At 55.2% G+C, this 10,518-nt stretch overlaps 1 protein-coding gene across 1 annotated transcript; it reads right to left on the reverse strand.

Moving 5' to 3' along the window:
* Positions 1–1,195: 1,195 nt before the first annotated feature.
* On the reverse strand, positions 1,196–7,150 carry LOC137785996 (eukaryotic translation initiation factor 3 subunit A-like). The gene is made up of 4 exons (XM_068577574.1): positions 7,113–7,150; positions 2,518–2,900; positions 2,198–2,380; positions 1,196–1,440 (listed from the first exon to the last, which is right to left on the reverse strand). The coding sequence occupies exons 1-4, from the start codon at positions 7,148–7,150 to the stop codon at positions 1,196–1,198; spliced, it is 849 nt and encodes a 282-aa protein (XP_068433675.1).
* Between the last annotated feature and the right edge of the window lie 3,368 nt (positions 7,151–10,518).

The raw sequence follows: 10,518 nt of genomic DNA on the forward strand, positions 1-10,518 counted from the left end.
GGGGGGCGCGGTCGTCCTGAGAGGGGCGCGGTCGTCCTGGGAGGGGCGCGGTCGTCCTGAGATTGGCGCGGTCGTCCTGGGTCGTCTTGAGAGGGGCGCGGTCGTCCTGGGACGGGCGCGGTCGTCCTGGGACGGGCGCGGTCGTCCTGAGAGGGGCGCGGTCGTCCTGGGAGGGGCGCGGTCGTCCTGAGACGGGCGCGGTCGTCCTGGGTCGTCCTGAGAGGGGCGCGGTCGTCCTGGGACGGGCGCGGTCGTCCTGGGTCGTCTTGAGAGGGGCGCGGTCGTCCTGGGACAGGCGCGGTCGTCCTGGGACGGGCGCGGTCGTCCTGAGAGGGGCGCGTTCGTCCTGGGAGGGGCGCAGTCGTCCTGGGTCGTCTTGAGAGGGGCACGGTCGTCCTGGGAGGGGCGCGGTCGTCCTGGGTCGTCCTGGGAGGGGCGCGGTCGTCCTGGGTCGTCCTGAGACGGGCGCAGTCGTCCTGGGTCGTCCTGAGAGGGGCGCGGTCGTCCTGGGACGGGCGCGGTCGTCCTGAGAGGGGCGCGGTCGTCCTGGGTCGTCTTGAGAGGGGCACGGTCGTCCTGAGAGGGGCGCGGTCGTCCTGAGAGCGGCGCGGTCGTCCTGAGAGGGGCGCGGTCGTCCTGGGACGGGCGCGGTCGTCCTGGGACGGGCGCGGTCGTCCTGGGGGGGGGGGGCGCGGTCGTCCTGGGACGGGCGCGGTCGTCCTGAGAGGGGCGCGGTCGTCCTGGGAGGGGCGCGGTCGTCCTGGGACGGGCGCGGTCGTCCTGAGAGGGGCGCGGTCGTCCTGGGAGGGGCGCGGTCGTCCTAGGTCGTCTTGAGAGGGGCGCGGTCGTCCTGGGACAGGCGCGGTCGTCCTGGGGGGGGCGCGGTCGTCCTGAGACGGGCGCGGTCGTCCTGGGTCGTCCTGAGAGGGGCGCGGTCGTCCTGGGAGGGGCGCGGTCGTCCTGGGACGGGCGCGGTCGTCCTGGGTCGTCTTGAGAGGGGCGCGGTCGTCCTGGGACAGGCGCGGTCGTCCTGGGACGGGCGCGGTTGTCCTGAGAGGGGCGCGGTCGTCCTGGGAGGGGCGCGGTCGTCCTGGGTCGTCTTGAGAGGGGCACGGTCGTCCTGGGAGGGGCGCGGTCGTCCTGGGTCGTCCTGGGAGGGGCGCGGTCGTCCTGGGTCGTCCTGAGACGGGCGCAGTCATCCTGGGTCGTCCTGAGACGGGCGCAGTCGTCCTGGGTCGTCCTGAGAGGGGCGCGGTCGTCCTGGGACGGGCGCGGTCGTCCAGGGAGGGGCGCGGTCGTCCTGGGTCGTCCTGGGAGGGGCGCGGTCGTCCTGGGTCGTCCTGAGAGGGGCGCGGTCGCCCTGGGTCGTCCTGAGACGGGCGCAGTCGTCCTGGGTCGTCCTGAGAGGGGCGCGGTCGTCCTGGGACGGGCGCGGTCGTCCTGGGATGGGCGCGGTCGTCCTGAGAGGGGCGCGGTCGTCTTGGGTCGTCCTGAGAGGGGCGCGGTCGTCCTGGGTCGTCCTGAGAGGGGCGCGGTCATCCTGGGTCGTCCTGAGACGGGCGCAGTCGTCCTGAGAGGGGCGCGGTCGTCCTGGGACGGGCGCGGTCGTCCTGGGTCGTCCTGAGAGGGGCGCGGTCGTCCTGGGACGGGCGCGGTCGTCCTGAGAGGGGCGCGGTCGTCCTAAGAGGGGCGCGGTCGTCCTGGGACGGGCGCGGTCGTCCTGGGTCGTCCTGAGAGGGGCGCGGTCGTCCTGGGACGGGCGCGGTCGTCCTGAGAGGGGCGCGGTCGTCCTGAGAGGGGCGCGGTCGTCCTGGGACGGGCGCGGTCGTCCTGGGTCGTCCTGAGAGGGGCGCGGTCGTCCTGGGACGGGCGCGGTCGTCCTGAGAGGGGCGCGGTCGTCCTGGGACGGGCGCGGTCGTCCTGGGATGGGCACGGTCGTCCTGGGAGGGGCGCGGTCGTCCTGGGTCGTCCTGGGAGGGGCGCGGTCGTCCTGGGTCGTCCTGAGAGGGGCGCGGTCGTCCTGGGTCGTCCTGGGACGGGCGCGGTCGTCCTGAGAGGGGCGCGGTCGTCCTGGGACGGGCGCGGTCGTCCTGGGTCGTCCTGGGAGGGGCGCGGTCGTCCTGGGTCGTCCTGGGAGGGGCGCGGTCGTCCTGGGTCGTCCTGAGAGGGGCGCGGTCGTCCTGGGTCGTCCTGAGACGGGCGCAGTCGTCCTGGGTCGTCCTGAGACGGGCGCAGTCGTCCTGGGTCGTCCTGAGAGGGGCGCGGTCGTCCTGGGACGGGCGCGGTCGTCCTGAGAGGGGCGCGGTCGTCCTGGGACGGGCGCGGTCGTCCTGGGATGGGCACGGTCGTCCTGGGAGGGGCGCGGTCGTCCTGGGTCGTCCTGGGAGGGGCGCGGTCGTCCTGGGTCGTCCTGAGAGGGGCGCGGTCGTCCTGGGTCGTCCTGAGACGGGCGCGGTCGTCCTGGGTCGTCCTGGGACGGGCGCGGTCGTCCTGAGAGGGGCGCGGTCGTCCTGGGACGGGCGCGGTCGTCCTGGGTCGTCCTGGGAGGGGCGCGGTCGTCCTGGGTCGTCCTGAGACGGGCGCAGTCGTCCTGGGTCGTCCTGAGACGGGCGCAGTCGTCCTGGGTCGTCCTGGGACGGGCGCGGTCGTCCTGGGTCGTCCTGAGACGGGCGCGGTCGTCCTGGGTCGTCCTGAGACGGGCGCAGTCGTCCTGGGTCGTCCTGAGACGGGCGCAGTCGTCCTGGGTCGTCCTGGGACGGGCGCGGTCGTCCTGGGTCGTCCTGAGACGGGCGCAGTCGTCCTGGGTCGTCCTGAGACGGGCGCAGTCGTCCCGGGTCGTCCTGGGACGGGCGCGGTCGTCCTGGGTCGTCCTGGGACGGGCGCGGTCGTCCTGGGTCGTCCTGGGACGGGCGCGGTCGTCCTGAGACGGGCGCGGTCGTCCTGGGACGGGCGCGGTCGTCCTGGGTCGTCCTGAGAGGGGCGCGGTCGTCCTGGGTCGTCCTGAGAGGGGCGCGGTCGTCCTGGATCGTCCTGAGAGGGGCGCGGTCGTCCTGGGTCGTCCTGAGAGGGGCGCGGTCGTCCTGGGTCGTCCTGAGAGGGGCGCGGTCGTCCTGGGTCGTCCTGAGAGGGGCGCGGTCGTCCTGGGTCGTCCTGAGAGGGGCGCGGTCGTCCTGGGTCGTCCTGAGAGGGGCGCGGTGTCTGAACCCTGCAGCCCTCTTGCGTCCTCGCGCCGTGACGACAGAGAGGAGCTTGGGAACCGCCGAGCAGCTTTGTTCTCTGCCATTGTTCTGCGCAGGATGTCCTTCAGCGGCGCTGCAGGTCAGAGCGGCGGCTCGCCGGCCGTGAGGAAACTCCTCTGATGTCGCTGGAGACCGACAACAAGCGGCAGTTTGGGCTCCGCCGGGACGCACACGTGTAAACGTGTGAGAACCTTTCGAGATGTGCCTGCTGCTTCCTGCTCTTTGACAATATTTACTTTCAGACACGAGATCACGTTTCTGCAGTCAAACTGAGGATATCAGACTATGTACAGATGTGTGCTCTCACGTTACATGACAGTATATTGACGTCCAGCAGGCGCCTTCATGGCTCTAACCTGCCATAAAATAAGTGTTCAATGATAGACAAAACAAAGGTTCTATTGTCCTACTTTTCTCCATTTTCATCAGAAATGAAATATTCAAGATCTAGAAACACTGAGACCACGAACAGAAGAGTGTGTGGAAAGCTCCTCAGCATGAACATGTGTGTGATAACCCGTGTTACTGTCAGGACGGGTCATGGAAACCCAAAGCTGTGCTCTTTAAAAACAATAAGTTACTCTGAAGAGGCTTGTTAGAAACATGGACTGTTGGACTTTCTTATAGACTTCCTGAGTCTATTGTCTTCTCAGACAATAGACTCCAACACACACCTGAACGTCCAAACTGAACCCCTGGAGGTCGGAGACATCTGTCCTCCTCTGCTCCGGTGATGAAGCAGCGAGCTGCGCTCATCGCATGACATGAGGACGATTACACGGAGATGCAACCGTGACGGCGTTTACTGTTCTTCAAGCAAGGCGTGCAGGGGCAGCACACACACACACACACACACACACGAGACGGTCGTCTTCCCCGTCTTTACTTCATCTGCATCATCACTCAGCCAGAGAGTTACCTCAGAACGTCGGTTCTAAACCCCTCAAGCCCTCGCTCAGCCTGTAAATAATGATATTCCTCATTTCACATCCCCGCTAAGTGGCACATGAAACCATTTAGATAATTACTATCATCCTCTGCAGGCTTAGCGTGGTCCAGCTTTGTGACAAAGAGCTCAGAAGCAGAACACAGACAAACAGTCTGGGAGGGACCACACACTGCAGATTACAGGCTGCAGAGTCAACAGAGTCAACAGGAGTGATCCAGCGTCTGCTGGGTCACTGAGAATCCCCCACGATGCACTGCAGCTCGCTTCACTCCCGGCACCAGCACCCAAACTCAACATGCGCTCGTCGTTGCTTTAGTTTGAAGGTATCGGCCCGGTCAGCTGGCAGAGGAGATGAACAGCATCAAGAGAGGCTTCCTTCTCAGAAGACAGGAAGGAGACGAACACGTGACCTCTGACAGCAGCGACGGCAGGAACAGCTGGACTGCAGCGTTCAGTAAACTGTAAACGCATCGTGCACGAGCATGATTAGTACTTCACGGGCAGGAGTGATGATCAGTCTTCTCGTGAGTCAAATCCCTTCCAGACCGATGGGCTCCACACCTTTTAAACTGGCCGGCTGTTGGAACAGCGCATGGCAGGTTAATTCAGGTAAAGCATGTCCAGCAGCAATCCATCGGCACCTCCCACAGACGGCCCGGTGTCAGGATGGTGTTACAGGACGTTTAGCTTGTGTGGGGAACCGGCCAGCGCTGTCGTTCCCACCAGAACAATCACTTTGAGAGTGTGATTCAAGCACTTTAATAATAGAGCTGACACCCAAAACACAGCTGTTTACGACCTGAAGAAACACTCACTAACAACCTGACTGAGCTCCACCCTGGAGCCCAGCAGCTCCACACACACACACACACACACACACACACACACACACACACACACACACACACACACACACACACACACACACAGCTCCTCACACACCCTCAGGTCAGCCTGCAGGCCTCTCAGAGGGAGGACGAACCCTCCAACGGTCCAACAACAGGAGGGTCACAAGGTGTGTGTCTGTGCCTCCTGCTGACACACAAGGTGTGTGTCTGTGCCTCCTGCTGACACACAAGGTGTGTGTCTGTGCCTCCTGCTGACACACAAGGTGCGTTTTCTGTTTAAACATACATGTTCAGTGTGAACATACATGTTCAGTGTGAACATACGTGTTCTGTGTGAACATACGTGTTCTGTTTGAACATACATGTTCTGTTTCAACACACGTGTTCTGTGTGAACATACGTGTTCTGTTTCAACACACGTGTTCTGTGTGAACATACATGTTCTGTTTCAACACACGTGTTCTGTGTGAACATACGTGTTCTGTGTGAACATACATGTTCTGTTTCAACACATGTGTTCTGTGTGAACATACATGTTCTGTTTCAACACACGTGTTCTGTGTGAACATACATGTTCTGTGTCAACATACGTGTTCTGTGTGAACATACGTGTTCTGTTTGAACACACGTGTTCTGTGTGAACATACGTGTTCTTGGTGGAGTTTAACTTCCTGTCTTCGAGGTCTTTGCTCCTGTTTCCTGCTTCTCTCTCTCTTTGTGTCATTTCAGTGTTTCCTGGTTCAAGTTGTGTTGCTGGATTCACACAACTTCACTTCCTGTCTTTGTTTCTCCTGACGATGAGACCGTCCACCTCCCAGTGGGCTGAACCCGGGATCCTCTGAGTCCTGAGTCCTCTGAGTCCTGAGTCCTCTGAGTCCTCTGAGTCCTCTGAGTCCTAAGTCCTCTGAGTCCTGAGTCCTCTGAGTCCTGAGTCCTCTGAGTCCTCTGAGTCCTGAGTCCTCTGAGTCCTGAGTCCTGAGTCCTCTGAGTCCTCTGAGTCCTGAGTCCTCTGAGTCCTCTAAGTCCTCTGAGTCCTCTGAGTCCTGAGTCCTCTGAGTCCTCTAAGTCCTCTGAGTCCTCTGAGTCCTGAGTCCTCTGAGTCCTCTGAGTCCTAAGTCCTCTGAGTCCTGAGTCCTCTGAGTCCTCTGAGTCCTGAGTCCTCTGAGTCCTGAGTCCTCTGAGTCCTCTGAGTCTTACTGTCCAGTAAAGTATAGGAGTATGACATCATTGTTTAAGCAGTCTAACATGTATGACATCATTGTTTAAGCAGTCTGACATGTATGACATCATTGTTTAAGCAGTATAACATGTGTGACATCATTGTTTAAGCAGTATAACATGTGTGACATCATTGTTTAAGCAGTATAACATGTGTGACATCATTGTTTAAGCAGTATAACATGTGTGACATCATTGTTTAAGCAGTATAACATGTGTGACATCATTGTTTAAGCAGTATAACATGTGTGACATCATTGTTTAAGCAGTCTAACATGTATGACATCGGTGAACGTCCACTCAGGACCAGTGGACCAGCAAGAAGAAGAAGAAGTCTGCGTTGCTTCAGAACCGGAGCGCCTGGTCGGACCTTCATGAGCTTCCTGACCAGGTTGTGTAGACTTGGAAGCTACGTTGAATTAGCTTAAGCTTAGCTTGTCTAATGAGAGCAGTGACACATGCAGCAGGTATGCGGTGATGCCCTCGCTGAAGCACTTCCTCTTGACCGAGGCGGAGAGGAAGGAGCTCTCACTGTAATCTAATTCTGATTCTAATGATTCATTTCTTTACTCAGCTGCTTCGCTGACACTTGTAATTTTTAAACAAGCACACGGAAGAAAAACAATTAGCCGTTGCAGAGACATGCAGAGCAAACACATGAAGTCAGCTTTGATAAAACCCTTTTTGGCAGCCTGAGAAGTGACCTGATGTTCAGACAATAATTAAATATAGTCTTGAAAATGACAAACACACTCTGTCATCTGTTATGCTAGCGTTTCAGCTTTGGGCAACGCTTTCTGATAACGGAGCGAGTGAATCGTGTCGTCAGGCCGTTTCTGACCTGTCGAGGCCTCTCACCGCATGCTGTCGCTCAGCAGAGCGTCCGCCAGCGACATCAAGTCATCACACCGGTGAACATCAGGGAGTTCCCTCCTGCTCAGCACGACGGTTTCTTCAGCTCAGTTTCATGTCACTGCTGCTCCGAGATCTACGATGTGAACTCGGTGAGGAGCTAATCATCGCTAACATGAGCCAACAAAACCAGACTCCAGCGGTGTGACCTTTAGCGGCACGAGGTCGGTCAGAGTGAAGAAATGAATGCAGTCAATGTTAACAAGTGTCTGCTTCTTCGGCCTGGAAGGCCGCAGACGCAGATCGTCTGGAGGGTTTGGAGTGCTGCTAGCACATGAGAGTTTACTTTAATCTAATAATACATGCTGCTGGTTGAAGGGCTCACTCTGTCTGCTTCATGTGATTCTCGTACTCAAGTACTCGAAGGCACAGAAGTCTCTTTTTTTACTCCGAGCGACTCAGATTTTTGCAACACTTTCAGCCAACAGAAGAGCCTTGTTGATCAGAGGGTGACATGTTTTTCTTTTTTTCTCCAGATATTAAAGCTGTATAAACACGAGCGGCTCAGTGCTATCGGCCGACAGCGAGCGCGACCTCAGACCACCGGCATCCTCTTCTTGTTGTCTTGGCAGCACAAAAGAACCCAAAGATCACTTTCCATGATCAGCCCAACGATTGAAGCGCCACTAAACCCTTAATATAAACCGCAACTCATCAAAAGACATTTTTGCGCTTCTGAATCTGACACAAGTGAAGCTGCTGCTCCACGTGAGCTGCTCCTCTTCACGCTGTGAGCTCATCTTCCTCCATGGAACCATCTCCTGCGGGACCGGACGGCCGATCGTAGGCGTGACCTCACAGACATGGACCCTCTGTCCACTTCCTGCCTCCCGCTCTCATGGAGGAGCTGTGGGTCTCCTGGGGATCAGTCCACGCTCAGGGAGCAGCGAGCAGCAACGGCCTCCAGCTGCAACACGCTACTGAGGACACGCTATGAGGACACGCTATGAGGACACTCTAGTGAGGACATGCTACTGAGGACACGCTAGTGAGGACACGCTAGTGAGGACACGCTATGAGGACACTCTAGTGAGGACATGCTACTGAGGACACGCTAGTGAGTACATGCTAGTGAGGACACGCTACTGAGTACACGCTAGTGAGGACACTCTACTGAGGACACGCTACTGAGGACACTCTACTGAGTACACGCTAGTGAGTACACGCTAGTGAATACACGCTACTGAGTACACACTACTGAGGACACGCTACTGAGGACACTCTAGTGAGTACATGCTAGTGAGTACACGCTAGTGCGCGTCAGCAACCTGCATCCAAAGAGACAGTTTGATCTTTTTCCACTAAAACAAACGTATCCGGAGCCACAAAAGCTATTTGATATCACAGCTAGTGAAGTTTTAAATGTAGACGTTTTACACAACAACTACAGTTTGTTGACGTGACAAACATGTGAGGGATTTGAACTGCAGGACACGGACCAGAGCCACGCTAAACACCCGCATGACGACCTCCACTTGTCTCAGAACAAGATAACACTTCTGGACATATTCAGTCTTCCTGTCTGAGGCGGCTCGCTGGAGAAGAAGACTCGTCAGCTCCGGGCCGAGCCGACGTCTCCGACCGTCTGATGAAGGAATGGCATCAGAAGCTGTCGCAGAGAATCAACACGGTCCCAACACCAAACATACATTGTCTGCTGGGGGAGCAGCATTGGAGCCGGTGACACCAACAGACTTAACAAGCTGGTTAAGAAAGCCGGCTCCATCATCGGCTGCAAGCAGGAGCATTTGGAACAGGTGGTGGAGGGGAGGACACTAAAGAAACTATTGTCCATATTAGACAACTCGGACCACCCTCTCCACCAGCTCCTGCAGGGTCAGCGGAGCACTTTTTCAAAAAGACTCATCACGCTCCGCTGCCACAAGGACCGCTACAGGAAGGCATTCCTACCCTCGGCCATAAGGCTATACAATAAATCCCTCGAGTCCAGATCTGTGGACTAAGTCACACTGTACACTGTACATGTATATAGATATTGATGTATATATGTTATGTTATGTATGCTGCATACATATATTTTGCATTTTGTGATGTATATATGTTATGTATGCTGCATACATATATTTTGCATTTTGCACTTTTTGCACATTTCAGTTTACATTTAATTTAAATCAAACCTCTGAATACACTGAATACACTAATTTATCCTCCGAATACACTGCTGTGTTTTGCTTGTTGTGTATGTTTTGCACATGTGTATGTGTATATGTATGTGTACATGTGAGTATGTGTATGTATGTATGTATGTATGTATGTATGTATGTATGCATGCATGCATGCATATGTATGTATGTGTATGTATGTATGTATATGTGTATGTATGTGTATGTATGTATATGTGTATGCGTGTGTATGTGTATAGATATGTATATGTGTGTATGTATATATGTGTACATGTATGTGTGTGGGCCACGGGTGGGTGTGTATGTGTAGGTATGTGTATGTGTATGTATGTATATATGTATATGTGTATATGTATATGTTTGTATATATGTATATGTATGTGTATGTGTATATGTATGTATGTGTGTATATATGCATATGTAGATATGTATGTATGTGTGTATGTATATGTGTGCGGATGTATGTATATATATATATATGTATCCATTCCGCTTGCTTGCATGTATGTGTATATATATGTTTATACTTATTTCTTACTTATGCATACATCTGTTACCCGCTGTTCCTGTTATTATTTATTTTATTTTATCATCTGTGTGTTTAACTTAGTTTACGGCATTGGGATGCTGCTAGTACGACAAAAAATTTCTCCTTGGAGATTAATAAAGTACTTTTCATTCATTCATTTCAAATGTTGTGTTGTTTCTGTGCTCTAACGTGTTCACTCTCAGCTACCAATGGGGACAATGAGGTCATAACGTTGGTATTTTGTCTGGGAATTCAGCGGTTTTAACAACATTCTGCAGTTAAAAACTGTTTTATTCTGTTTTAAATACGCCCGTATGTCTCACACTCAACATATTTAAATGTGATGACTTTCAGCCCAACAAAGGATTTGTTACCAGAATTCAGGTTTCTTTGCCAGATGTTGTTCCTGGTGCTGCGCGTGAAGCTTTGAAGGAGCGGGACGTGTTTGTGTTGGTAAACTGCTCGTTTCGGAGCCCCGGAGTGAAATGAAAGTGACCAATGTTTTTTTACGACAGCTTTTTCTCATCATAAAGTTTTCGAGTCACGACTAATTGCTTGTTTAGTGCTGCAGGGAACAGAAATAGACGCCAGCCGCTGTGTGTGTGAGGGTTCAGGGAGAGATGTCTACCACCCAAACACGCTGCTTTTCTTCCTACCAGGTCCTCTCATTCGCACAATA

The sequence above is a fragment of the Clinocottus analis genome, unplaced genomic scaffold (genome assembly GCF_023055335.1).
Source record: "Clinocottus analis isolate CAN_PGR_092001 unplaced genomic scaffold, fCliAna1.0.p SCAF_15, whole genome shotgun sequence".
In the NCBI taxonomy this organism is placed as follows: domain Eukaryota; kingdom Metazoa; phylum Chordata; class Actinopteri; order Perciformes; family Cottidae; genus Clinocottus; species Clinocottus analis.

Coding starts and splice junctions, on each gene's coding strand:
- LOC137785996 (XM_068577574.1), bottom strand. CDS start 7,150: ATGTCGCTGGCGGACGCTCTGCTGAGCGACAGCATGCG. Junction 2,901..7,112: donor CTGCTGAGCGACAGCATGCG/GTGAGAGGCCTC, acceptor CGCCCGTCCCAG/GACGACCCAGGACGACCGCG. Junction 1,441..2,197: donor GACCCAGGACGACTGCGCCC/GTCTCAGGACGA, acceptor CGCCCATCCCAG/GACGACCGCGCCCGTCCCAG.